This window comes from Mirounga leonina, unplaced genomic scaffold (genome assembly GCF_011800145.1).
Source record: "Mirounga leonina isolate KUSES-001 unplaced genomic scaffold, KU_Mleo_1.0 Mir_94, whole genome shotgun sequence".
In the NCBI taxonomy this organism is placed as follows: domain Eukaryota; kingdom Metazoa; phylum Chordata; class Mammalia; order Carnivora; family Phocidae; genus Mirounga; species Mirounga leonina.
This window is the reverse complement of record NW_023270855.1, coordinates 50,505,362-50,532,012: the sequence shown is the minus strand read 5'-3', so window position 1 is coordinate 50,532,012 and position 26,651 is coordinate 50,505,362. Positions and strand designations below refer to the sequence as shown.

At 44.9% G+C, this 26,651-nt stretch overlaps 1 protein-coding gene across 2 annotated transcripts in view; it reads right to left on the bottom strand.

Annotated features, from left to right (window-relative positions):
• LOC118005904 (zinc finger protein 709-like) overlaps nucleotides 1–24,043 on the bottom strand; it is a 55,668-nt gene extending 31,625 nt beyond the window's left edge. The window contains exons 1-3 of one of the 2 annotated variants that reach the window (XM_034998289.1): nucleotides 23,004–24,043; nucleotides 22,845–22,923; nucleotides 22,287–22,401 (exon numbers count right to left, since the gene is read on the bottom strand). In XM_034998289.1, the coding sequence (XP_034854180.1) occupies nucleotides 22,287–22,401; nucleotides 22,845–22,923; nucleotides 23,004–23,179 (370 nt within the window). In that variant the 5' untranslated portion in view covers nucleotides 23,180–24,043. Of the gene's footprint in view, nucleotides 1–22,286; nucleotides 22,402–22,844 lie in introns of both variants that reach the window. The other variant, XM_034998288.1, reaches the window with a different exon arrangement.
• Between the last annotated feature and the right edge of the window lie 2,608 nt (nucleotides 24,044–26,651).

The window sequence follows — 26,651 nt, the reverse complement described above, 5'->3', positions numbered from 1 at the left end:
GTGAAGGTGTTTCTCTCCCAAAGTCAGTCAGTAAATACTGTGAGTGCTGACCGTTTCTTCAAATGCAAAGACAGCAACACAAGACTTAAAGAAACACAAAACAACAAGGAAAAAATGATACCACAAAGGAACACAATAATTTTTCAGCGACCAATTCCACAGAAATGGATACCTACAAATTGTCAGACACAGAGCTCATAATAATTGTTTTAAGGAAGATCAACAAGTTTCACGAGAGCACAGATAGTCAACTCAATGAAATCAGGAAAATAATACAAGAGAAAAATGAGTTCAAGAGACAGATAAAAATCATAAAGAACCAAAAAGAAATTCTGGAGCAGAAGAATACAATGACTGAAATAAAATATGCCATAGATAACTTTGAGAGTTAACTTGGTCAAGCAGAAGAAAGAATCTGTGAGACTCTAGACAGACCATTTGAAATTACCCAGTTAGAGGAATAAAAAGAAAAAGAATGAAAAGGAATGAAGAGAGCTTATAAGACTGATGGGACACCATCAAGAGAAATATCATATTTAATATGGAAGTCCTGGAAGGGGGTAGAAAGCTTATTTAAAGAAATAATGACTGGGGGTGCCTGGGTGGCTCAGCAGTTAAGCGTCTGCCTTCAGCTCAGGTTGTGATCCCAGGGTCCTGGGATCGAGCCCCGCGTGGGGCTCCCTGCTCAGTGGGAAACCTGCTTCTCTCCCTCTCCCACTCCCCCTGCTTGGGTTCCCTCTCTTGCTGTGTGTGTCTCTCTCTCTGTCAAATAAATAAATAAATAAATAATCTTAAAAAAAAGATAGGTAGAAGGGGCTGAGATGCAGTCCCCCTGGTGTGGGGGACCTGCAAATGGGAAAATTATCACAGGCACAAATGTCCACCTTGAGGAGGAAAGGATTCAAGCCCCACATCAGGCACCCTTGGCTCTGGGGACGGGCACTAAGAAAATGAGCCTCCCTAATATCTGGCTTTGAAAATCAGTGGGGCTTAACTCCAGGGGCTTTGAAAATCAGTGGGGCTTAACTCCAGGAGAGCTGGTGGGCTATAGGAAACTGAGACTCTGCTCTTAAAGGACCAGTGCACAAACTCACTCAGAGACCCAGCACAGAGACAGCAGTTTGAAAAGCACCTGGGCCATATGTAAAAGAGATTTACTTACTAATTTTAGGGACTGTGCCAAAGGGGCAGGAATCTGTAGGAAGTTCCCCAAGGAAGAAGGCACTCCTGGGAACAATTTTCTTGTGCTCCTTCAGACTAGCTGACCAATGCTAGCAGGTGCCAGTTCTGACACTCTCCACCTACCTTGCTAGCACTGTTCACCTCACCCTGGTGTTCCCCTGCAGACCCACCCTGCTAAACTTGCCCACCCCGGCAGGTGCCACCCTGACACATCTTAGGACCAAAGCCCCCCAAAAGCAGCTACTGCACCATCACATCCAGGAGGTGGCCTTGGCCAGCACACCCTTCATAGCTCCTGCCCCCATCCCCACCACCACACATAGCACGCAGCCCTGGCCAGGACTGGTGCCCCTCCAAACACCTGTACTGGTGAGTGCGGGAGGCCCCGCGCACCAGTGTGCCCACAACAATCACAGCGGGGCCTTCCCACAAGCATGCCTGCAGCAGTCATGGCCCATCCACAAGAGGAGGGCATAGGCAGCCCACAGAGGTAACACCACTGGAGTGCCTGGTTCTGCTGACTAGGGGAACTGTACTTCTGGGCCCCAAAAGGTGCTTTCTACATGAGACTACTCCTTCAATACCAGGAGACATAGCTGATCTACCTAAAATACAGAAACAAACACAGAGAACCGGGCAAAATAAGGAGACAGAAGAATAAGTTCTAAATGAAAGAACAAGACAAAACCTCAGGAAAAGAAATAAATGAAATGGAGATAATCTACCTGATAAAGAGTTCAAAGTAATGGTCGTATGTTCACCAAACTCAGGAGAAGAATGGGTGAATACAGTGAAATCTTCAACAAAGAGAAAATATTAAAAATGAACCAATCAGAACTGAAGAATACAAATAAGAAATGAAAAATACACGAGAGGGAATTGACAGCAGATTAAAGGATGCAAAAAAACAGATCAGCAATGTGGAAGAAAAGGTAGTGAAAATCATCCAAACTGAAGAGCAAAAAAGGAAAAAGAATAATAGAAATGAAGATAGTTTGAGGGACCTCTGAGACAACATCAAACATGCTGACATTCACATTATAGGGGTCCCAGAAGGAGAAGAGAGGGAAGGGGACAGAAAACATATTTGAAGAAATAATGACTGAAAACGTCCCTATCCTGGGGAAGAAAACAGACATTCAGGTCTAGGAAGCACAGAAAGCCCTAAGCAAGATGAACCCAATGAAGTCCACACAAAGACACATATTAATATGTCAAAAATAAAAGAGAAAGAAAACCTTAAAGGCAGCAAGAGATACACAACTAGTTACATATAAGGGAACACCCATAAGACCATAAGCTGATTTTTCAGCAGAAACTTAGCAGGCCAGAAGGGAGATCAAGCCCCAGGTTGGGCTCCATGCGGGGCATGGAGCCTGCTTAAAATTCTCTTTCTGTCCCCCCCACCTCTAAAAATAAGTAAATAAACAGGAAAAAAGATAAATAAACAAATAAATAAATGACATCCAAATTGGTAAGGAAGAAATAAATCTATCACTACTTGCAGATGACATGATATGATATTAGAAAATCATAAAGATTCCACCAAAAAACTATTAGAATGAATGAATTCAGTGAAGTTGCAAGATATAAAATTAATATACAATCTGTTGCATTTCTATACAATAAATATCAAAAAAGGAAATTAAGAAAACAATTCCATTTGCTATTGCATCTGAAAGAATAAAAAGACCTATGAATAAATTTAACCAAGAGGGTGAAAAACCTGTACTCTAAAAACTATGATAAACTGATGAAAGAAGTTTAAGATGACACAGATTAATGTAATGCTATACCATGCTCACTGATTGGGAGAATTAATATTACTAAAATGTCCATACTACCCAAAGCAATCTACAGATTAAGTGCAATTTCTATCAAAATACCAATAGCATTTTTGGCATTTTTCACAGAAATAGAATAATCCTAAAATTTTATGGAACCACAAAAGACTCTGAATAGCCAAGGAAATCTTGAGAATCAACAAAGCTGGAGGTATCATGCTCCTAGATTTCAAATTATCTACCATAGAGCTATAGTAATCAAAACAGTATGGCACTAGCATGAACACAGACAAAGACATCAATGGAACAGAATACAGCCCATAAATAAACCCACACTTAAATGGTCAATTAATCTATGACAAAGGAGGCAAGAATATATAATAAGACAATAAATGGTGTTGGGAAAACTGGACCGCAACATGCAAAAGAATGAAACCAGACCACTTTCTTATGTAACATACAAAAATAAACCCCAAATGGATTAAAGACCTAAATGGTAAGACCTGAAACTAAAACTCCTAAAAATAAAAAACAAACAAACAAACAAAAAACATGGGCTGTAAATCTTGGACATTGGTCTCAGCAGTATCTTTTTGGATGTCTCCTCAGGCAAGGGCACCAAAAGCAAAAATCAACAAGTAGAACTACATGAAAGTAAAAAGATTTTTACAACAAAGGAAACCATCAACAAAATGAAAAGGCAAACTCCTGAATGAGAGAAGAGATTTGCAAATGCTATATCAAAGGAGTAGTTAATATCTAAAATATATAAAGAACTCTTACAACTTGGGGCTCCTGGATGGCTCAGTCAGTTACACATCTGCCTTCAGCTCAGGTCAGGATCTCAGGGTCCTGGGATCGAACCCCATGTTGGGTTCCCTGCTTAGCAGGAGAGCCTGCTTCTCCCTGTCCCTCTGCCCCTGCTCATGTGCTGCCTCTCATGCTCGTTCTGTCACTCAAATAAATAAAATCTAAAAAAAGAAAAAAAAACAACTCATACAACTCAACACCAAAAAAATCTGATTTAAAAATGGGCAAAGGGGGACGCATGGGTGGCTCAGTTGGTTAAGCATCAGCCTTCGGCTCAGGCCATGGAATCAAGTCCCCCACTGGGCTCCTTGCTCTGCGGGGAGCCTGCTTCTCCCTCTGCCTGCTGCCCTCACCCCCGCTTGTGCTCTCTCTCTCTCTGACAAATAAATAAAATCTCTAAAAAGAATAAAAATATAAAAATGGACAAAGGACCCGAAGAGACATTTGTCCAAAGAAGACACACAGATGGCCAACAGACACAGAAACAGATAACTCAGCATCACTAACCATCAGGGAAACACAAATCAAAACCACAATGAGATATCACCTCACATCTCTCAGAATGGCTAGTACCAAAAAGACAAAAAGGACTACAGTTTAGCCACAAAAAATAAAATCTTGCCATGTGTGACAACATGGATGAACCTAAAAGGTATTATACTAAGTGAAGTCAGACAGAGAAAGACAAATACCACATGATTTCATGTGTATGTGGAACCTAAAAAACAAAATGAAGAAAACAAAACAAATATAAATACAGAGGACAGACTGGTGGTTGCCAAAAGGGAAGAAGATAGGATGAATGAAGAAATCAGTAGACGTTATTAAGAGGTACAAACTTCCTGTTATAAAATACATTAAGTCACAGAGATGTAAAGTAAAGCATAGAGAATATAGTCAAATTGTAATACTTTTGTATGGTGACAGATGGTAACTAGACTTCCATTTTATATCTATCTGTCACATCTTCTTTTTTTTTTTTTTAAAGATTTTATTTATTTATTTGAGAGAGAGAATGAGAGAGCACATGAGAGGGGGGAGGGTCAGAGGGAGAAGCAGGCTCCCCGCCGAGCAGGGAGCCCGATGCGGGACTCGATCCAGGGACTCCAGGATCATGACCTGAGCCGAAGGCAGTCGCTTAACCAACTGAGCCACCCAGGCACCCTGTCACATCTTCTTTATTCATCTATCAATGAACACTTAAGTTGCTTCCGTATCTTTGCTATTGCAAATAATGCAATGAACATAAGGGTGCATATACCTTTCCAAATTAGTGTTTCCAGGGGCGCCTGGGTGGCTCAGTCGTTAAGCGTCTGCCTTCAGCTCAGGTCATGATCCCAGAGTCCTGGGATCGAGCCCCACATCGGGCTCCCTGCTCTGCGGGGAGCCTGCTTCTCCCTCTCCCACTCCCCCTGCTTGTGTTCCCTCTCTAGCTGTCTCTCTCTGTCAAATAAATAAATAAAATCTTAAAACAAACAAACAAAAAACAAATTAGTGTTTTCACATTCTTTGTGTAAATACCCAGAAATACAAAAACTTCAGGAGTTAAGGGTTTTAAGGGAAGAGAAGGAATGCAAAAACTAACAGTCTCTACCCAGACAGGAAATAGCCTAAGAGTGTCAGAGACAGTAAATCAATGGTAAAACTCCCGGTGCTGTCTCAAAAGTAAAGACTCACCTAACAGACATTCTTGAGTTGTTTTTGCAGGATTCAAACTGTGCCCAATAGCATTAACGGGGGTAAAAGTGTCACCAGTGAGACCCCCTCTGAACCCCACCCCTTCATCACAGGAATGTGAACTTTACCTGTTAAGGCAAACAAGAAGAGCTCAGGTGGCTTAGACAGGATTGACACCTGAGCAGATGGACCACAGAGGGTCCAACAGTCACCTCTACTTCATTATAATGTTAAAATCTCCGCCCAAGGGGCGCCTAGCTGGCTCAGTCCCTTAAGCCACCAACTTGATTTCAGCTCAGGTCTTGATCTCATGGTCGTGAGTTCAAGCCCTGCGTTGGGCTCCACACTGGATGTGGAGCCTACTTAAAAAAAAAAAAAAAAACTAAACTAAAAAACAACCAAGAAAGAGCACAAACTCATTAACACACTATGCACAATCATGTTTCCTAAGACGGAGGTGAAACCTTGCGGCACCTGGGTGGCTCAGTCGGTTAAGCGGGGCACTCTTGGTTTAAGCTTAGGTGATGATCTCAGGGGCCTGGGATGGAGCCCTGTGTTGGGCTTAGCAGGGAGTCTGCTTGCGGATTTTCTCTCCCTCTCTCCCTTTGCCCCTCCCCCCCACTCGCACTTGTGCCATCTCTAAAATAAATAAATCTTAAAAAAAAAAAAAAAGACCCATGTGAAACCTTATGCCCACCTCTACATACAAGGAAAAAGTTCTCCTTTCTGGATATTCATCCTAACCCTAAAGAGAAGGAACCCACTCACCGTTGCACAGAGACAAGGCTTTGGAAATTATCCCCAGTGATCTCCTTATTTGTTGCAAATAGTTTTCTTTGTGTGATTACTCCCCTTGGCTGAGTCTCTACTGTAACTCACCAAGGAGCAAACTAGCGTCACTGTTGAAAGAGCTAAAGGCAAGCTGAGGGCAAAACACGAGCGGACACCCCGAAACCACCCCCTTTAATGTGGGATATACATACAACATTCCTCAGGCACTAGTAACTGCCCAAGAACAAAGGCAGGGGAAAAACAAATGCTCAGCTGATAAAGATCACAGTCATTTAGGACCTGAAACTACACTCTAGTTGGTAACTGTCTTGATGATTTACAGGAAAAACACCATCTTAATAATAGGCCTCCAGGAACCTAGAGACTCAATTTCCTGGGGCCCTAACATCACCTTCACCTCCAAAAGATAGAAAACCCTATGTAATCAGTCACTCCTCACAATCACAGTGCGGCTCTCTGCCCACAGGTCCTGTCCCCATGCTCTAAAAAAACTCCTTTTTGCACCATAAAACATCTCAAGAATTCTTTGACCATTGTGCTTGACAATCTTCCATCAACAGTGTGTCCTTCCCCTAATCCACACTCAAGATATTTTCAGGAATAAGTAGCATATTCTAATGCTTTTAGGGGTTTGAGTTTAGCTCCTTAAATGCACTAGGTTTTCAAAGATTTACACTAAGCTTTGGGCAGTTTTCCTCACATCGATTAAAATAGGAATTCAATTGCTTTAGCCTGTTGAATGTCAGTGTTCTCTAGGGGCACATACAAACAAAAGCTGATCCAAAAATGAAAAATAACCTGAGAATTTAAACACATTCATCTCACATCTTGAGGTTCACTTGACTAAACAGATCACAAATTCTACTTGGTTTCCCTAATTTTCTAACTTTCCCCACACCCTATCTCTCAATCAACTTACAGTTGAGGAGCCCAAGTGCTGAGGGAAACCAGAGCCAAAGGGCTGCACTATTTGATCAGGAAAGGAATCCAGGAAACAAAACAGTGGACTCAGTACAGATAAGCAGCCTGCTTCCCCCAGGACAGAAGGAAAGCCACATTCAGAAGGTTCCACATTGTAGACTCTCCTGGTGGGGGCAGCCCTGGAGTGGGTCAGTCCCTGGTGAGGGAGGGTAGGGGCACCTGAGCAGCCACGGGAATGAACCCTGGGAGCCCCGCACACCGTCCCCTCCCCAGGGCATAAGGGAACCGCTCCCTTCCTCAGGCTTCCATTCTCCCAGGTGAGGAAACTCTCAGCAGGATTCAGTTCAAGGTTCTGCCCCCAAATAATCTCCCCAGTCACTGACCCTAATCCAGAACACAGAACTTGACTTTCACAGACTTTCTCAATGGACACAATTTACACTCTGAGTTCCTCTACATTGCGGATGCAAAACTCCAATTTATGTTTAGAAAAGGCCCAAGGGAACACGGTTACAACCTCAGAAAGAGTGTCTCACCCCCCAACTTCCCCCAACACCCCCACCCCCACCCCATGCACTTCCATCCCTAGCTTTCCAGGGCTCTGTACTTTCAGTATTGAGGGCTCCTTCTCAGGTGTGTGTAAGTAGGTAGGACACCTGCAAGGCGAGCCCCACAGAAAGAACAACTGGGCCTTGAAGTGCTTTCGGGGTGAGATGGACCTTATTTTAGAGCCAATGACGGCATGCCTCTGACCCCACTAGAGTTGCTCTAGACCACCGCGGATACTTGAACACAAACCCAGTGTCTGAACAATCCAACAAAATCCCTCAAACCCGGGGCACCTGGGTGGCTCGTGGTTGAGAGCCTGACTCTTGATTTCAGCTGGGGTCACAATCTCAGGTGGTGAAGTTGGGCCCCTGCTGCAGTTTCTGCGCCAGGCGCTGCTTGTCCCTCTGCTTCTACTCCTCCCCCTGCTCGCTCTCTTGCGATCTCTCTCTGTCTCTCGAATAAATAAATAAAATCTTAAGAAAAAAAAAAAAACCCTCAAACCCAGCGATTATGAAAAAGGTGGGAAGAAAACTGTAAGGTATTTTTATCTTAAAGGATTTTATTTATTTATTTATTTATTTGACGGAGAGAGAGAGACAGGAACACAAGCAGGGGGAGTGGAGAGGGAGAAGCAGGCTTCCGGCTGAACAGGGAGCCCGATGCGGGGCTCGATCCCAGAATCCCGGGATCATGACCTGAGCTGAAGGCAGACGCTTAACAACTGAGCCACCCAGGCGCCCCTGTAAGGTATTTTTCTAATAAGAAAACCCACAAGTACATCGTGCTTTCAGAAAATAATGATGTTAATTCATTATTATTCGCACGGCAGGAAACTGTTTTATAAACGATCACACTTGAACACCCTGGTGTTGCAAGTCTAAGCCCTGGAATTTCATTTGAAATCACCCAAAAGTAAGGAACAGACCTCAGAAACAAACTCCACCGCCTAGGGGAAGAAAGAGAGAAACAAGAAACTTTAACACATGCAATATAGTACTATTTTCTCCCGAATTTCTCCTCTTTCTTGCCTCTTTGGAAATATGTTTTTCAAGACCTATTGATTAAATACATTTTACATTTATTGTAAAACAGAGACTTTAAAATACTGAATAAATGTTTTCAATGTGACAAACCCAAGAAGGGGCAGTGGGGTCAGGACAGATCACTCAGGAAAGCTTCAAAGGATGTTCAAAGTTCCAAAGTATAGCTGAGACCAGGAAAGATCTTGGGGGGAGGGGCACAAGGCTTTCACGCAAAGTTGTTCCAGGTGATTATTCTCTGCTTCCTCATGTAAAATATCCACAAAGAATAAACCTTTCAAAATGAGCCATCCATTGTGTGAAAACGATAAACAATTAAAATACTGCGTCTGTTTGAATTGCACCGCGGAGAACAAACAGTTGGTACTGATGCTATGAACTGAAGAGGGGAAGTTGGCGTCTCGGGAGGCGGGGCGGGATTTCGAAACAAGCATTTATTGCCAGTCCGAGGAAAGGACAGGCTGGGGGACAGGGTCGTGGATTTGACCCTCTGCCGCCCAAACATCGGGAACACTCAGGAGAAAACGGGGGCCGCTCGGGAGAAAGGAAGGACTGGGGCCCCCGGACCAAAGCACCTCCCGCGCACGAACCTCGGAGACCGAGTCACGACTGTCCCCTGACGACCCTCCCCCGTGATCACTGCATGATTAGGGGAGACGCGGCCGCGCGCAGAGACCGAACAGGACGCTCACCATTTCCCAGCTTCTCGGTCCGCCAGCATCGTCCCTACGGCTCCCGCAGCCGGTGGTCACCGCGCCATTGACGCGGCAGCAGGGCCACCTGGGACCGTTAAGCGCAGGTGAGACTTGACCGCGAGCAAGACCGCAAGCGTCCACGCGGCTGCGGAGCGTCGCCACGCCCACCTGCCCCTGCTGCGCCCCTGATTGGACAGCTCGCAAGGACCCGCCCCTCTGCTCCTGAGTGACAACAGGGCCGGAGGTCCGATTGCTGAGGCGCAGCAGTCTCTGCGGGTGGTCGGGAACCCGTGCCCTCCTTGGACGTTCGCTTTTATTTTTTTTATTTTTATTTTTTTTTAAAGATTTTATTTATTTGAGACAGAATGAGATACAGAGAGCATAAGAGGGAGGAGGGTCAGAGGGAGAAGCAGACTCCCTGCCGAGCAGGGAGCCCGACGCGGGACTCGATCCCGGGACTCCAGGATCATGATCTGAGCCGACGGCAGTCGCTTAACCAACTGAGCCACCCAGGCGCCCTGGACGTTGGCTTTTACATAAAACTTGGTCCACGCCCTAGAGGGACAGTGGCGCCTTCTTGCAGCTCCCTCTAAACGTGGGGACACAGGTGTGCGCAGGGAGTCCCAGAGTCCGTTCCAGTGGAGCGACGCCCTTGTTCAGAGCAAAAGGGGCGCCTGACCAGGCCATTAGGGACCAGGGGGTGTTCTGGGGTTGGCATGAGTTTGCGAAGCCACTCATGGAGCTGTGACCCTTGTTTACAAACACACTTAAAAATTACCTCACCCCGCTGCGCCTGGGTGGCTCAGTTGGCTAAGCGTCTGCCCAGCTCAGGTCATGATCCCAGGGTCCTGGAATGGAGCCCCCACCCTGCTCCCTGCTCAGCAGGGAGTCTGCTTCTCTCTCTCTTAAATAAATCCCCACCTCTGGTGCTCTCTCTGTTAAATAGATAAAATCTTTTTTTAAAAAAAAATTACCGTATGCAATAAAGACTGGCTCCATATTGGTAACTTTAACTGTGGGCAGAGACGAGGCTCCACCCACCCCTTCTCCACCTGCAAACACGTGGTACTTCAGCTGAAGAATTCCATGACTTCCCAAGCCCTATTAGGGGTTTGAACCCCACAGCCTGAGCCTCAGCACAGGGACTCTACTCCTCCAACCATAAGCTGTGAGATGTGCTCATTAAAACTCTCAGGTGTCCATTGAAATTCAGCTTTTGAGTGTGTGCCTAGAAATTTTGAAATGTAGGGTGCCTGGGTGGCTCAGTTGGTTAAGCGACTGCCTTCAGCTCAGGTCATGATCCTGGAGTCCCAGGATCGAGTCCCACATCAGGCTCCCTGCTCGGCAGGGAGTCTGCTTCTCCCTTTGACTCTCCCCTTCTCATGCTCTCTCTCTCATTCTTTCTCTATCAAATAAATAAAATCTTTAAAAAAATTTTTTTTGAAATGTAAACTTTATGATATCCCTAGGGCACCTGAATTCCTATTTTCACCAATATTAGAAAAAACAAAAAGTTACATAAATGTGGGTTGTACTTGAAAACTCTTACTTCACTAAGCACATTAGTTCAAAACTCAGTGCATTTATTTGAGGTATTTATTTAGCTTTATTGGGATACAATATACATGATATACAACACATCCCTTTAATGTGTACAACTCAATGGTTTTCAGTATATTGACCAATACAGCCTATTAGCACCACAATTTTTGAACATGTAGCATGGGTCAGAATGTCCTCTATTTTTAAGGTTGAATAATGTTCCACTGAATGTATGCATAGCTCTTTGCTCCTGCATTCATCAGTTGATGTACATTGGGTCACTTCCATTTGCCAGTCTGAGTAATGATGTTGTGAACATAGGTTTGTATCTCTTTGAGACTCTGCTTTCAACTATTATGGGTATACACCTGGAAATGAAATGGCTGCATTAAATGGTTATTCTGATTTTAATTTTTTTGAAAAACCATTATACATTTTCCCATACTGGTTGCACTATTTTGCATTCCCACCATCAGTGCACAAGGGATCCCATTCCTCACGTTCCTGCAGACACTTCTCATTTGTTTTGGTTTTTCTTCTCTCACTCACCCTAATGTGTGTGAGAATACCTTTATTTTTATAGGAATCATTACTCTTGCCTCCATAAAGGCAGGTCTGTCTGTATCATACATACTATATACACTCACACCTGAGCAATTCCTGAGACAGCGTTAATTTAAGATGTAATAGGTGGTGGGAATAGAAATGCTTCATGATGACATCCTTAATCACTGATGCCACCACCCTTCTAGAGAAGACAGAAAACACACCCCTGGGTCCTGTTATCTCACATGCCATTGTGAACTCACCTTCAAAGCTCTTATTTCTGCCTAATAAACCAAACCTTATCATTTGTTTAAAAATGTCTCCTTCCCCATAAAATTGAAAGTACCAGGACTATAAGAACTTTTTTTTTTTTTTTAATGTCTCTATAGTTTTGAGTCTAGAGTGCCTGGTAGACAAGGGACACTCAAAAAAGTTAACATTATGACACAGCTCCTCAGCAAGAAAGGCCTACTTTGAATCCTGGTCCTGTCTTTGTCCTTTTGTATCAAAAGATGCAGGCCTCCGTTGACTCATTAAGTAAGTTAAAACAGTGAACAAGAATAATCTAGTTGCTCTAAGCTAATTTTATTTCGTGCTTCATGAAGTGGGCAGTCTCCACTCTAAAGAGTCCAGAGAACCGGGCGCCTGGGTGGCTCAGCCGGTTAAGCGTCTGACTTCAGCTCAGGTCATGATCCCAGCGTCCTGGGATCGAGTCCCACATTGGGCTCCCTCCTCGAGGGGAAGCCTGCTTCTCCCTCTCCCACTCCCGCTGCTTGTGTTCCTGCTCTCGCTATCTCTGTCTCTGTCAAATAAATTAATAAAATCTTAAAAAAAAAAAAAAAAGAGTCCAGAGAACCGGGCACCTGGGTGGCTCAGCTGGTTAAGCGTCTGACTTCGGCTCAGGTCATGATCCCAGAGTCCTGGGATCAAGCCCCGCATTGGGCTCCCCGCTGAGCGGGGAGTCTGCTTCTCCCTCTACCTGCCGCTCCCCCTGCTTGTGCTCTCTCTCTTCCTCTCTCTAACAAATAATAAATAAAATCTTAAATAAATAAATAGTCCAGAGAACACAAAGCAAGGAGCAGGGCTGCAGACTATTATAGAGGGAAGCATTCAGGGAATAAGGAAAGAGTATTTGGCTTCAGTTGATGGGCTGGGGTTGTATATCTGACTTTATTTAGAGCAAGGAAAGCATTAGGGATAAATGACCAAACATTCCAAAACAATTATGATTACCAATCACAGTTACATTTACCTCCTCACAGCATCCAATTGACAGCAATGTGTTCCTTCATGAACTATCATTCAGATCACTTAACACTGGTCCAAATTCTAGAAGTCCTTTTGGATACTTTCTTACTGATACACCCACAGTCACTTCTCCTTTGCAGTCCTGCTGATGACAAGTGGGTACACTGCTCTCCATGACTGCAGGTATGTCCTGGTGGTTCTGGCAAGAGGTACTGACACAAACATGATTTAAGTGTTTGGTATTATGAGTGAATGAGAAGTCAGATTAATGACAAAAAATTTTCAATATATAAGAATAAAAATTAAATTTGCCTGAGAAGAAATACCTGAACTTGCAACCATGTACCAATACTGACTCAGAATGCACAATAGTTAAATGGAAAAAGTACCAAAGTGGATCCAAATGCCCATTATTGACAAGGGATATTTTAATATATGCTCTCAGGAAGTGAAAAGTAAAGACAGTAACATTTGTTAGTATACAAGTCATTTGAAAACACAGTTAATAGGATGTTTCTAAGAAATGTCCACATAAGGTTTTTTTGACAAAAATCCCCTGCACAGGGGCGCCTGGGTGGCTCAGTCGTTAAGCGTCTGCCTTCGGCTCAGGTCATGATCTCAGGGTCCTGGGATCGAGCCTCACATCGGGCTCTCTGCTCAGCGGGAAGCCTGCTTCTCCCTCTCCCACTCCCCCTGCTTGTGTTCCCCCTCTCGCTCTGTCTCTGTCAAATAAATAAATAAAAATAAAAATAAAAAAATTCCCTGCACATTGTTGTCATTTTTACAACAATATGAGAGCTTAATTATGCTCATGATTTTGAATTGTGCTCCAGGGTTTTATTTTTGTAGTTTATCTGTTTACAGTGTTCAAAGCATAAAGAAATACATTTTATCACGCAAACAATGAATCACGGAACACTACATCAAAAACTAATGATGTAATGTATGGTGATTAACATAACATAATAAAATAAATTTTAAAAAAAGAAGGAAATGCAAAAAAAAAAAGAAATACATTTTATCTTCAAATGTGGACGTAGAGAGGTTTGTCCTTAATGCTCTCAAATCCAACATTTACCTGTTTTCTGCTTGAAATTCTCAAAGTTTGACTAATGACCAGGGACCTTCAGACTACGGAAAATACCCAAATGCTTATGGTTTAGAGAAATACAAAACCCAAACAACTCTTTCAATCAAGAATGGAAACCAGGGAATCCAGAAGCTGAGTTACCCTGCAAGTGTCTTTCTGGGGGTCCTACCTGAGCAGTTACGGGGATGGGAGTGGACACCTCTATCCCAGGAGGGTGGAGCCTGTCCCCTCCTACAGTAGTTGTGCAAGTCAATGCCCCATTTTACAATGGAAGAAACCCAGACTTAAAGGCTAAATGAATCGCCCAAGATTGTATTAATAGTAAGCAGCAGAAGCAAGACTCTCCATATTCTTTCTACTTTATCAAGATGGGTCAAAGTAGATCTACTTTCCGTTCACTCTTTAAATTTTGTTTAACTTACATTTTTATCAAAGTAATATATTTATAGGGTTCAAGAATCAAATAATACCATAAAACTTCTAAAAATAAAAAGTGGTCTCGGGGCGCCTGGGTGGCTCAGTTGGTTGGGCGTCCGACTCTTGCTCAGGTCATGATCTTAGGGTCTGAGATCGAGCCCCGTGTCAGGCTCAGTGGGGAGTCTGTTTGGGATTCTCTCTCTCCCTCTGCCCCTACCCCACGCTCTCTTTCTCTCTTTCACATAAATTTTAAAAATTAAAAATAAATTTTTTAAGTGGTGGCCAAAAAAATAAATCTTAAAAAAAAAGTGATCTCCTACAATACCTCCCTAATTCTAATTCCTGTCCCCCAAAAGCAACTGATATCAATTTTTCTAGTCATTATTTAGAATTTATGTCCATATGCTTTAACAGCATAATAGGACTACTGTTTTGTTTTGTTTTTTAAGATTTTATTTATTTATTTGACAGAGAGAGACACAGCGAGAGAGGGAACACAAGCAGAGGGAGTGGGAGAGGGAGAAGCAGGCTTCCCGCTGAGCAGGGAGCCCCATGTGGGGCTCGATCCCAGGACCCTGGGATCATGACCTGAGCCGAAGGCAGACGCCTAACGACTGAGCCATCCAGGCACCCCAGGACTACTGTTTTTGATTTCTAAGTTTATTCTCCTCTTTCTTACATTTGTATGGTGGAGAATACACTTGGCCAATCTTTTTTCTAACTTCTTAAACTGAGGGAAGTTATATCTACTTTGATGAGTAAAGAATGATTTGAACGACTAGGTGCCTGTTTTTTTACTTAACAAGAGGCCCAAAGGCAGGCAATGTGCTGGCTTAGATTCAGCTGTTCAACAAACAGTTTCCATTGGCAACTCTTTGATGCTCTTAGCCCTGTGGTCCCAGGACTGCTACTTCAGCTCCAGGTATCCTGTTTGTATTCAAACATGTGGGAAGAAAGGAGGAAAAAAGTGTTGCACCAATTGCATATGCATTTTAGATCAGAAAAAAACAAAAATCTTTCTGGGGGCTTATGGCTCATTGGCCAAACCATGTTATACTGCAAGGGAAGTGATAATTAGTGTATTTCACATTTCTAGCCTCCAGAGTGGAGTCAATGAAAGGAGGAGGTTGGAGGGGCACCTGGGTGGCTCAGTTGGTTAAGTGTCTGACTCTGGTTCAGGTCATGATCTCAGGGTCCTGGATTCCAGCCCCATGTTGAGCTCCACGCTCAGTGGGGAGTCTGCTTGTTCCTCTGCCCCTCTCCCCACCCGTACTCTCTCTCAAATAAGAAAAAGACAGGAGGAGGCTGGGAATAGGGTTGCAGTAGCCAGTCAGTGGGATCCAGCCACATTTCCTCATACCAGATCTGGCCTCCACATACATCTCTCTCTCTCTCTCTCTTTTTTTTTTTTTTTAAGATTTTATTTATTTTAGAGAGAGAGGTGGGGGAGGAGCAAAGGGAGAGGGAGAGAGAGAATCTTAAGCAGGCTCCACGCCCAATATGGAGCCCGACATGGGGCTCAATCTCAGGACCCTGAGATCACAACCTGAGCCAAAATCAAGAGTTCGTTGCTTAACCAACTGCACCACCCAGGTGCCCCCCATCTTGACCATCTTTAAGCACAGAGTACACTGGTATTAAATACCTTCACTATGTTGTACAACCATCACCATCATCCATCTCCATAGCTCTTTTCATCTTGTAAAACAGGCACTCTATACCCATTAGATAAAAGCTATCCATATCCCGTGCCTGCAGCCCCCGGCAAGCACCACTCTACATTCCATGTCTACGAACTGGATTACTCTATATACCTTATATAGGTGGGATGATGCGTTATTTATCCTTTTGTGTCTGACTTCTTTCACTCAGCATAATGTCCTCAAGGTCCACATGTAGCCTGTGTCAGAATTTCCTTCTTTTTTTTTTTTGTAAAGATTTTATTTATTTGACAGAGAGAGACAGTGAGAGCAGGAACACAAGCAGGGAGAGCGGGAGAGGGAGAAGCAGGCTTCCTGCCGAGCAGGGAGCCCGATGCAGGGCTCAGTCCCAGGACCCTGGGACCATGACGTGAGCCGAAGGCAGACGCTTAACGACTGAGCCACCCAGGCGCCCCAGAATTTCCTTCTTTTTTAAGGCTCAATAATATTCCATTATGTGTATATATCACTTTTCGTTTATCAGTTCATCAATTAATAGACACTTGGGTTGCTTCCACTTTTTGACTGCTGTGAAAAATACTGCTATGAACATGGATATGCAAATATCTCTTTGACAACCTACTTTCAATTCTTTTTAGTATATACCCAGAAGTGAACATGCTGGGTCATACGGTAATTTTATTAGAAAGTGATATATGGTTTTCCATGGCAGATGCACCAATTTTTATTCCCACCAGTGTCCAAGGATTCCAATTTGTCTACACTCTCACCAACCTTGTTATTTTGTTTTTGATAGAATTCCTAAGGGTGGTGAGGTCATTCCCTTTACTCCTTTTTTTTTTTTTTTTAAGATTTTATTTATTTATCTGAGAGAGAGAGAGAACACGAGAGAGGGGTTCAGAGGCAGAAGCAGACTCCCCGCTGAGCGGAGAGCCTGATGCAGGACTCGATCCTGGAACTCCAGGATCATGACCTGAGCCGAAGGCAGTCGCTTAACCAACTGAGCCACCCAGGTGCCCCTCCCTTTACTCCTTTAATCATGCTTTCGTTTAGTTATGAATATACTCGTAATGTCTACTTTGAAGTATTTTTTTCTGCTAAATCTGACATCTGTTAAACTCTCATATGCATTTTCTGATGCCTGCTTTTTCATCCAGCGTACGAGTCATACCTTCCTGTTTCTCAGCATTTCTCATGGTTTAGTTGCAACTGGACATTTGAGATAATATATTGCACTTTGTGGGTATGCTTCACTCTTCCAGGCCATGTTAGTGTTGTCTTTTGTTGTTTAATGACTTCTTGGTTATGTTGGCGAAGTCTATTTCTGCCTGACAGTGCTAAGCCTCTGATGTTGCTCTTTGGCAGAGAAGGGGGTATACAGCTTTGATTACGTCCGCCGTCATCTACGACATTGGTATTGGCAGGAATCTCTTCTACTCTTTCTTGGACCACACTGAGTTGATAAAATGGACTAGGTGCTGACAGATGGCTCTACTGTTTTCAACCAAGTCCCAGGACAAATTTGCCTACAAACTAATCCAAACATACTGTGGATCCTTTATAGTAATACTACCTGAGGGTAGTGTTTGAGATTTGCTCTGAGCCTTAGCAGACTCCTCTTAGCCGTCTTATTCCCTGGTTTTCTCTGTGAATGAGCTGGCCTAGAGACCAGATCTTCATTAAATCCACAAATCTCCTGCCAGTTTTTTGTGTCTATTTCCCGTCTTTGGCTTGTACTTCTCGTAATCTGTAGTAACTGAAGTTAAGTCTTTGCCAAGAGATTACAAGCTGTTTTATAGCTTGCTTTCCCCTCACCGTCAGGCATAATTTCTCTGCTTAGAGCTTTGGAGCATGGGTAGGGACAATGGCAAGCTTCTGTCTGAATTACATTCTCTTTCTAGGAACTAACTACTCAGTGAAGGGAAGGGACAGCAGCTTGATGTTCTGCTTTTGTCTCTTGGTGGCATGGAACCACCAACTTAGGAGCTGAAGCAAGGGTGATCAGGGTCCCAGTATTAGCATACCATGCCCGTTGCTAAAGCCTATGTAACATGAGCAGAGGCGGGGTGCAAAAAGCATGCTGCTACTTCTCAAGCATACTTATGTACAATACAACCTCATATAATGGGTAGCTGGAGATAAGATGAGAAATGGTGAAGTCCTGTTATTCCTAGGGGGAAAAAAAAAAAGCCCTCCAAAAGTAAGCTGGGGGATGCCTGAGTGGCTCACTCGGTTAAGCAGCTGCCTTCAGCTCAGGTCATGATCCCGGGGTCCTAGGATCAAGCCCCACATAGGGCTCCCTGCTCAGTGGGGAATCTGCTTCTCCCTCTCCCTCTGCCTGCTTCTCTCCCTGTTCGTACTCTCCCTCTGTCAAATAAATCAATAAAATCTTTTTTAAAAAATTAGAAGTATCTAATACAGTATTTTTAAATATAGTTATGTTATACATTAAATCTCTATAGATTTGTTCATCCTATAAAACTGCAACCTTATACAATTTGGCCAACAACTCCCCCATTTCCCCCATCTACCATCACCTGACAACCACGGTTCTACTTTTTTTTCAAGTAGGCTCCATGCCCTGCATGGAGCCCAATGTAGGGTTGGAACTCACAACCCTGAGATCAACGCCTGAGCCAAAATGAAGAGTCTGAGGCTCAACTGACTGAGCCACCCTGGTGACCCCTACTCTCTGCTTCTATATGACTTTTTAGATTCCACATAGAAGTGAGATCATGCGGGGCGTCTGGGTGGCTCAGTTGGTTAAGCGACTGCCTTGGCTCAGGTCATGATCCTGGAGTCCCTGGATCGAGTCCCACATCTGGCTCCCTGCTCAGCAGGGAGTCTGCTTCTCCCTCTGACCCTCCCCCCCTCATGTGCTCTCTCTTTCTTTCTCTTTCAAATAAATAAATCTTAAAAAAAAAAAAAGTGAGATCATGCATTTCACTTTGCATGATGTCCTACAAATTCATTCATGTTGTCAAATGGCAGGATCTCCTTCTTTGCTAAGGCTGAATATTGTTACACATACGACAATTTCATTATCCATTCATGTGTCGAGAGACACTTAGGTTGTGTCCGTAACTTGGCTACTCTGAATGTTGTAATAAACATGGAAATGCAGACATCTCTTACAGGTACTGAACTCCTATCTTCTGGATATATAACCAGAACATGGTTTGCTGGACCATATGGTTGGCTCTATTTTCAGTTTTTGGAGGAAACTCCATACTGTTTGCCCCAATGGCTATACCAATATATACTCCCTTTGGCAGAGTACAAGTGTTGTTTTCATGTCCTTACCAACCAAAACTTGTTTCCTTTTTTTTAAAGATTTTAAAATATTAACTGATTTAGGAAAAAACACTACCTATAATCTTAGGTACTATTGTTGAAAGGCAACTTAGAATTCTCTCACCTTAAATTCCTATCTGAGAGTAATTAGTAGAAATTCACATTGCAACAATATGCTTTATTTAAGAAAGAGGCTCAGTATGGGGCGCCTGGGTGGCTCAGTCAGTTAAGCGTCTGCCTTCCGCTCAGGTCATGATTCCAGGGTCCTGGCTCCCTGTTCAGTGGGGAGTCTGCTTCTCCCTCTGCCTACTCCCCAACACCCACCCCCGCCAGCTTGTACTCCCCCCCTCCCTCTCTCTCCCAAATAAAGAGGCTCAGTAAACACAATATATATGCAATTTTATTTTAAAGATTTTGAGGGGTGCCTGGGTGGCTCAGTCGTTAAGCGTCTGCCTTCGGCTCAGGTCATGATCCCAGGGTCCTGGGATTGAGCCTCACATCGGGCTCTCTGCTCAGCAGGAAGACTGCTTCTCCCTCTCCCACTCCCCTGCTTGTGTTCCCTCTCTCGCTGTCAAAATCTTAAAAAAAAAAAAAAAAAGATTTGAGAGAGAGCACAAACAGGGGGAGGGGGGAGAAGAAATCCTGAAGCCTCTATACTGAAGGAGACCCCGAGGACAGTAACACCAGTGCCTGCTGTAGAGCAATGCAAACACATTCTAGAGCCTTCTGTGATAGGGGTGACCTCAAGAAGGGCCAATTTGCAATTAACAGCCTAAATGGCCCCAAGCAAAATTTGTTAACACGGAATACGTTGCCTCCCGAACACCAAGGAACCTAGCAGATGTTGCCTTTGCTGAAAGGGATTACACCTACTTCCTCATAGGGTCAGGGAAGGAGCAGCTGTCTTTCAGAAACTTAACCAAGGGATTAAGGCCTCACAGCCTATGTGGGTCAATGGCCCATCCACTTTATGAGAGCTCCTTCTTCACTACTTGTATGCTCTGAATGAGTATGAAGCAAATGTCCTCAGAGAACGATGCCGTTAGTAAGGCCCTATCTGTGCTCCTTGGAGCAAGGTGGATGCAGTTCAGATCTTGCCCACAGAGACTGTGGATGGCAAGGCTGCTGAGGCTCCCTGAGGGCAACCAGGTAAAGGTGTCTAGAGTCACCTCAGAGAGCAAGGCCTGACACATTCAAGAGTATGTGGAAATAGGCACTGAACAGAACAGACTTGGCCAAATCTGTGATGTGTACCAGTTGCTGACTGGATGGAGTAACTGACAGCATACCAGGGGCTGGGAAGGTTGCCAGGTAGACTGGGGAGACCTTAGGCCCTGAGGCCTAGACCCAGCCCATCCAAAAGATGTTGCCAGAGGCTCTTAGTCTCGTCATGAGAAAGAATTCAAGCACAGATCCAACACAGCTAAGAGCACTACAAGCAGGAAAGTTATTTAAAATAAAGGTATACTCTCAGCAGGTGAGCTCAAGGAGAGCTGTGTCCACTGGGGTTTCGGATTCTATCTTTTGACACTTGTTAACAAGGTGGTGGAACATTCATTACTTTGGCGGGCATTTCCTTGAAAGCTGGGTGGTCTCTTCCAGGAATGTGGGTTACACATTTTCTTCCTTATGGTCAGAGGTTTCCTGTCATGGCACCCTTAGGGAGCATGGTCATGGAGTACAATGAAGGAATAATGTGGTGAACTCTGGCCTACTCTGTCAGCCATCTTGGGCCTGTCTGCTTTGATCCAGTTTCTTGTGGTTTTGTTTTGCAAGGACAGACCTCAGACTTTCCATAGTGAGGCACTATTCCTTCTTCCTGGGTTTAAGAACAGAGCAAATAAAGGAGAAGCCTGGGGCTAATCACTCCTTCCTAAATAGATTTCTCACAATGGTTTCCAATACTTCAATTAAATTAGTTAATAATGGTTCATGATCTCGGGGTCCTGGGATGGAGCCCTGCGTCAGGTTCTGTGCTCAGTGTGGAGTCGACTTGAGATTCTCCCTCCCTCCAGCTATGCTCTCATGCACGCGCTCTCTCTCTCTCTCTCAAATAAATAAATAAATCTTAAAAAAAAAAAAAAAAAAGAAAACCCAAACCCTGCTCTTTAGAAGCGACCATGCAATGGATTCACCTCATTCACAAAGTATAATCATCCTTGTGCACCCCAATACCCCACCTAATGCTGGGGCAACCCCAGCCTCACTCACAACTTCACTCTAAATACAGGTAGGTTCCGGGCGCCTGGGTGGCTCAGTTGGTTAAGCGACTGCCTTTGGCTCAGGTCATGATCCTGGAGTCCCTGGATCAAGTCCCGCATCGGGCTCCCTGCTCAGCAGGGGGTCTGCTTCTCCCTCTGCCCTCTTCCCTCTCATGCTCTCTGTCTCTCATTCTCTCTCTCTCAAATAAATAAATAAAATCTTAAAAAAAAAAAATCTTAAAAAAAAAAAAATACAGGTAGGTTCCAGGACACCTGAGTGGCTCAGTCAGTTAAGCGTCTGCCTTCAGCTCAGGTCATGATCCCAGGGTTCTTGGATGAGCCCCGCATCCCCTGCATCCCGGCTCCCTGCTCCCTCTCCCTCTCCAGCACCACCCTCCCACTCATGCGCGCTCTCTCTCTCTCTCTCTCAAATGGAGGGGAGGAAGGAAGAGTTGGGACTGTTTGAAATGCCCTGAGGCTGCCGCAGCCCCTCTGACCAACCTAATAGTCTTTAATCTTTAGCAAATGCCCTTCCCCGGGTGATTCATTGGCCGGCATGATTAATCTTTCTTTGGATATCCATAGATCCTGCCTTAGTTCCTAGAAAGAACAGAGCACTCCCGCAGGGCAGGGAAGAGAGAAACCAGACCCCCTTGCACAACCCCTCCCTCCCCTGCGCTAAGGAACCAGACCCCCTCCAAGCACTGAGACATCTGTAGCTGGTACTATCACTTCTGCACCTAATTAAGAAATATTAGGGGCCACTGCATTCCCTTTACCGCTTAGCTGCCCTCAACGCCTTTAAAAATCCCTGGGCCCAGACAGAAACCTCCAAACCTCCTGAATAAAGCTCAAATTCCTTTCCAATCTCCTCTCTTGGGTACTGGCAGCAGAACGTGGGGTTTCCACAACAGCCCCACTTGTAGGACCAATAGTTGATGATGCTGTGAATCTGAGAGGGGGAAACTGGAGTCTGAGAAGCTGGGGAGACATCTGGGAATTTGGGGATTTACTGCTAGCCCTGGGAAGAACTAGACTGGGAGACAGGGTCGTGGTTTCAGACCCTGCTCACCAAACATTTGGAAAACGCATCCCCCTGAGGAGAAAGGAGGGAACCCCACAGACCACAGAACCTCCCAGTCATGAACCCCGGAGACCAAGTCAGGATTGTCCCCTGACGGCCCTCCCCGTGGTCACGCCGCACGCAGTGACGGGACAGGGCGCCAGGGTCCTGGCTCGCATCCCAGTCCCCAGGCTGCGCAGCGCGGGGGCGGGCGGGGGGGGACTGGGGTCCGTAGTCTCCGGAAATGACCGCGGGGGTCCCGCCACAGCCGGTTCGGTGGGTTCCAACCCGCCCCTCCGCCCTGTCTCTGCACCCTGAGGAAGCACACTCACCATTTCTCCATTTTCTGTGTGCCCCACGTCCTTCCCAGGACTCCCACGACCAGTGAAGATCCCAGAGCGACAGAGGTAGCTGCTAGCAGAGACCCAAGGAGCGTTAAAGGGCTGGGGACAAGAAGTGAACCCAAACGCCAGCCCTAAGCCGGTAGCGACCTCGTCGAGAGTTGCACCGCGTGGGCCCGCCCCGCTGACCCAACGGAGCTCCTGATTGGACAGTTCACGAGGCCACACCTCCTCACATCTGAGTGACAGCAGGGCAAGAAAACTGCGGGGTTCCTTTCAATCAGCTTGGGTGGGGGGGAAGCTGTGGCCACCTGGCACATTTGCATTTAAACAGAACTTTTTCTGAATTGGCAGTAACTCCAACAACACCACATTCCCATACTGTAAGTCTAACCACAATCGTGGGATGTGTTCATTAAATGATCAGGTTTACTTTATTTAAGTAGGCTCCACGTGGGCCCAACGTGGGGCTTAAACTCACAACTGCGAGATCGAGTCGCATGCTCTACCCACTGAGCCAGCCTGATGCCCCAGTGAGCAGGTTTCATTAAATGCACATTTTTTTTTAAAGATTTTATTTATTTATTTGACAGAGAGAGACACAGCGAGAGAGGGAACACAAGCAGGGAGAGTGGGAGAGGGAGAAGTCCCGATGTGGGACTCGATCCCAGGACCCTGGGATCATGACCTGAGCCGAAGGCAGTCGCTCAACCGACTGAGCCACCCAGGCGCCCTCATTAAATGCACATTTTACAGTGGGAGGAAATTTACTTTAGATCAGCTTTTACCTGTCCCTAGAGAACTTTGAAATGTAAACGACTATAATATCCCTAAAGCAACTGAATTCTTAGGTATATTCCCATTTTCACTGATATAAGAAAAATAATAAATCATCATGTATATGTGGGAAGCACCTGGAAATTCCCCCCCTTGAGATATAAGTGACTAATAAGATTGTCTATATTTAAAGACCACAACATCATGATTTGAGATACTAAGAGACTGGATCTTGATGTGGGAAAGATGTTGGGGTCCAGAGCCCACAGCCAAGAAAGAATCCTTGAGACGTCTTTGTTGCAAAAAAGGGGATAGGCCCGGTGGACAGAAAGAGCCACACTGGGGTGTTGAGGAGTGGCACGTTACGTACTTTCAAGTTGGGAGGGGGTTAGGGATAGCATAAGCCTCCAAGAAATTTTGGAAGTAAGGTTTCCAGGACCTTGAGTTGAGGGTGCTAAGAGAGCAGAAGGCTAGCTGAGGACAAAGCACAGGCTGACACCCCACCCCTGCTCCACCTCCCTCCTCCCCCCACCTCCTGGGTGGGATATGTGTGACATTCCTCCAGGAAACTCCCAACTGTCTTAATGTTAATGCCTTACTAGAGGGAAAAACAACCTTAACTTGACAGTGGCAAGGCCTCCAGTGTCTTGTAGGTCCTCTTTAGCATATGAAAGTTCTTTGGAAAACCTCCCTTTTCCCCTACCCCCAACTCCCAAGTATATAATCAGCCACCCCCTCACAACCCCGGGTCAGCAGCTCTGCCCAAGGGTCCTGTCCCCATGCTTTAAATAAAACCACCATTTTGCACCAAAGACTTCTCAAGAATTCTTTCTTGGCCTTCAGACCTCACCCCACCAAACCTCACCTACATTCCAAAACTATATCAAGGGGGGCTAGCTATTGTTAGGAAAAGGTCATTTATTACTGTCTAATAAACCCTTAGTCATGAGACCCTTCAGATACATATATCAATCATGGGTCATATGCTTGGGGGTTGATTGCCAGCACGTATCTTGGGAGGTAGAGATGAAGTTTCCAAAGGAATTTCTTTTTTAAGATTTTATATTTATTGGGGCACCTGGGTGGCTCAGTCGTTAAGCATCTGCCTTCAGCCCAGGTCGTGATCCTGGGGTCCTGGGATCGAGCCCCGCATCAGGCTCCCTGCTCAGCGGGAAGCCTGCTTCTCCCTCTCCCACTCCCCCTGCTTGTGTTCCCTCTCTCGCTGTGTCTCTCGCTGTCAAATAAATAAAATCTTAAAAAATAAATAAATACATAAAAATAAAGGTTTTATATTTATTATTTGAGAGAGAATGAGGGAAAGAGAGCACAAGCCAGGGAAGGGGCAGAGGGAGAGGGAGGAGCAGACTATCTGCTGAGCAGGGAGCCCGATGTGGGATTGATTCCAGGACCCTGGGATCATGACCTGAGCTGAAGGCAGACACTTACCCGACTGAGCCACCCAGGCACCTTCCAAAGGAAATTTTTTTTTTTTAAGATTTTATTTATTTATTTGACAGAGAGACACAGTGAGAGAGGGAACACAAACAGGGGGAGTGGGAGAGGGAGAAGCAGGCTTCCCGCAGAGCAGGGAGCCCAATGCGGGGCTCAATCCCAGGACCCTGGGATAAGGACCTGAGCTGAAGGCAGTCACTTAACGACTGAGCCACCCAGTGAGGAAATTTAATAATTTTTCTTTTGCCTTTGTTTCCCTCATCTGATCTTTTTTTTTTTTTTAAAGATTTTATTTATTATTTGACAGAGAGAGAATGAGAGAGAGCAAGCACATGAGACGGGGGAGGGTCAGAGGGAGAAGCAGACTCCCTGCCGAGCAGGGAGCCTGATGCGGGACTCGATCCAGGGACTCCAGGATCATGACCTGAGCCGAAGGCAGTTGCTTAACCAACTAAGCCACCCAGGCGCCCTCCCTCATCTGATCTTAAGCCCTATTACAAACACAGCTAAAAAGAAACCACAGGCCCCTGATGTAATTACATAGGTTAAGGCCCCAAGTCAATAAACTAAAACTTAACACCCAACTTACATGCAGTTTCAACCCCCAACCCCCATATAACCTTTTAATCAGTCAACATGGAATTTCCTGGGCAGTACTAGGAAGTTCATTGATACACCCCCTTGTCCTCCCCTTAGGAAGGTGGCCTTGTCTAAACAATGCATTCCTTGCTAATTAATTCCTTTCTTTGCCTTTAACAACTTTCATTTTACTCAGCAGAACTCCCCTCTACTTGCTAGTTGGGATGCTGCCAGTCATGAATCATTTAATAAAGCCAGTTAGATCTTCAATTTACTCATTTTGATGTGGGAAACAAAGGCATAAAGAAATGTAGATAAAATTAAATGTCCTTATAACCTGCAACCCATTGACAAATGCTTGAGGTAGGCAGATTATAACATTCCTCCAGGAAGCTCCCAACTGTCCTAATGTTAATGCCTTACTAGAGGGAAAAACAACCTTAGTTTGACAACAGTGAGGCCTTCAGTATGCTGTAAGTCTTTTTTTTTTTTTTTTTTCTTGTCAGAGAAAGGGAGAGCACAATCAGGAGGAGGGGGCAGAGGGAGAAGCAGGCTCCCCATGAGCGGGGCCCTGGGATCATGACCTGAGCCAAAGGCAGATGCTCAACCAACTGAGCCAGCCACGCGGCCCCTGGCCTGGGTTTTCAGTGGGGTTGGGGAGTGGAGAAAGGGCAAGAATTCTAAACACAGGCAGGGGCTTTTCGGGTTGGAATCTCCTACCAGCTCTAGAGAGACTACCCAGGCTTTTTCTTTAGCGCACCTAGCAGGGAACACAAGGGGCAGAGGGCAGGATGAGGCTTAAGCTCTCAGCACTCAAACATCCAAAAATGTGGAGCCTCAAGACTTACTGCAAGAACAAACATAGCAAAGAAAATATGCACTTGCAATGGCTTGTTTTATTTTTTTTCAATTGCTTGTTTTAATATTAAGAAACCCTCCTGAAGAACAAATAATCCAATCAAGAAATGGGCAGAAAACATGAACAGACAT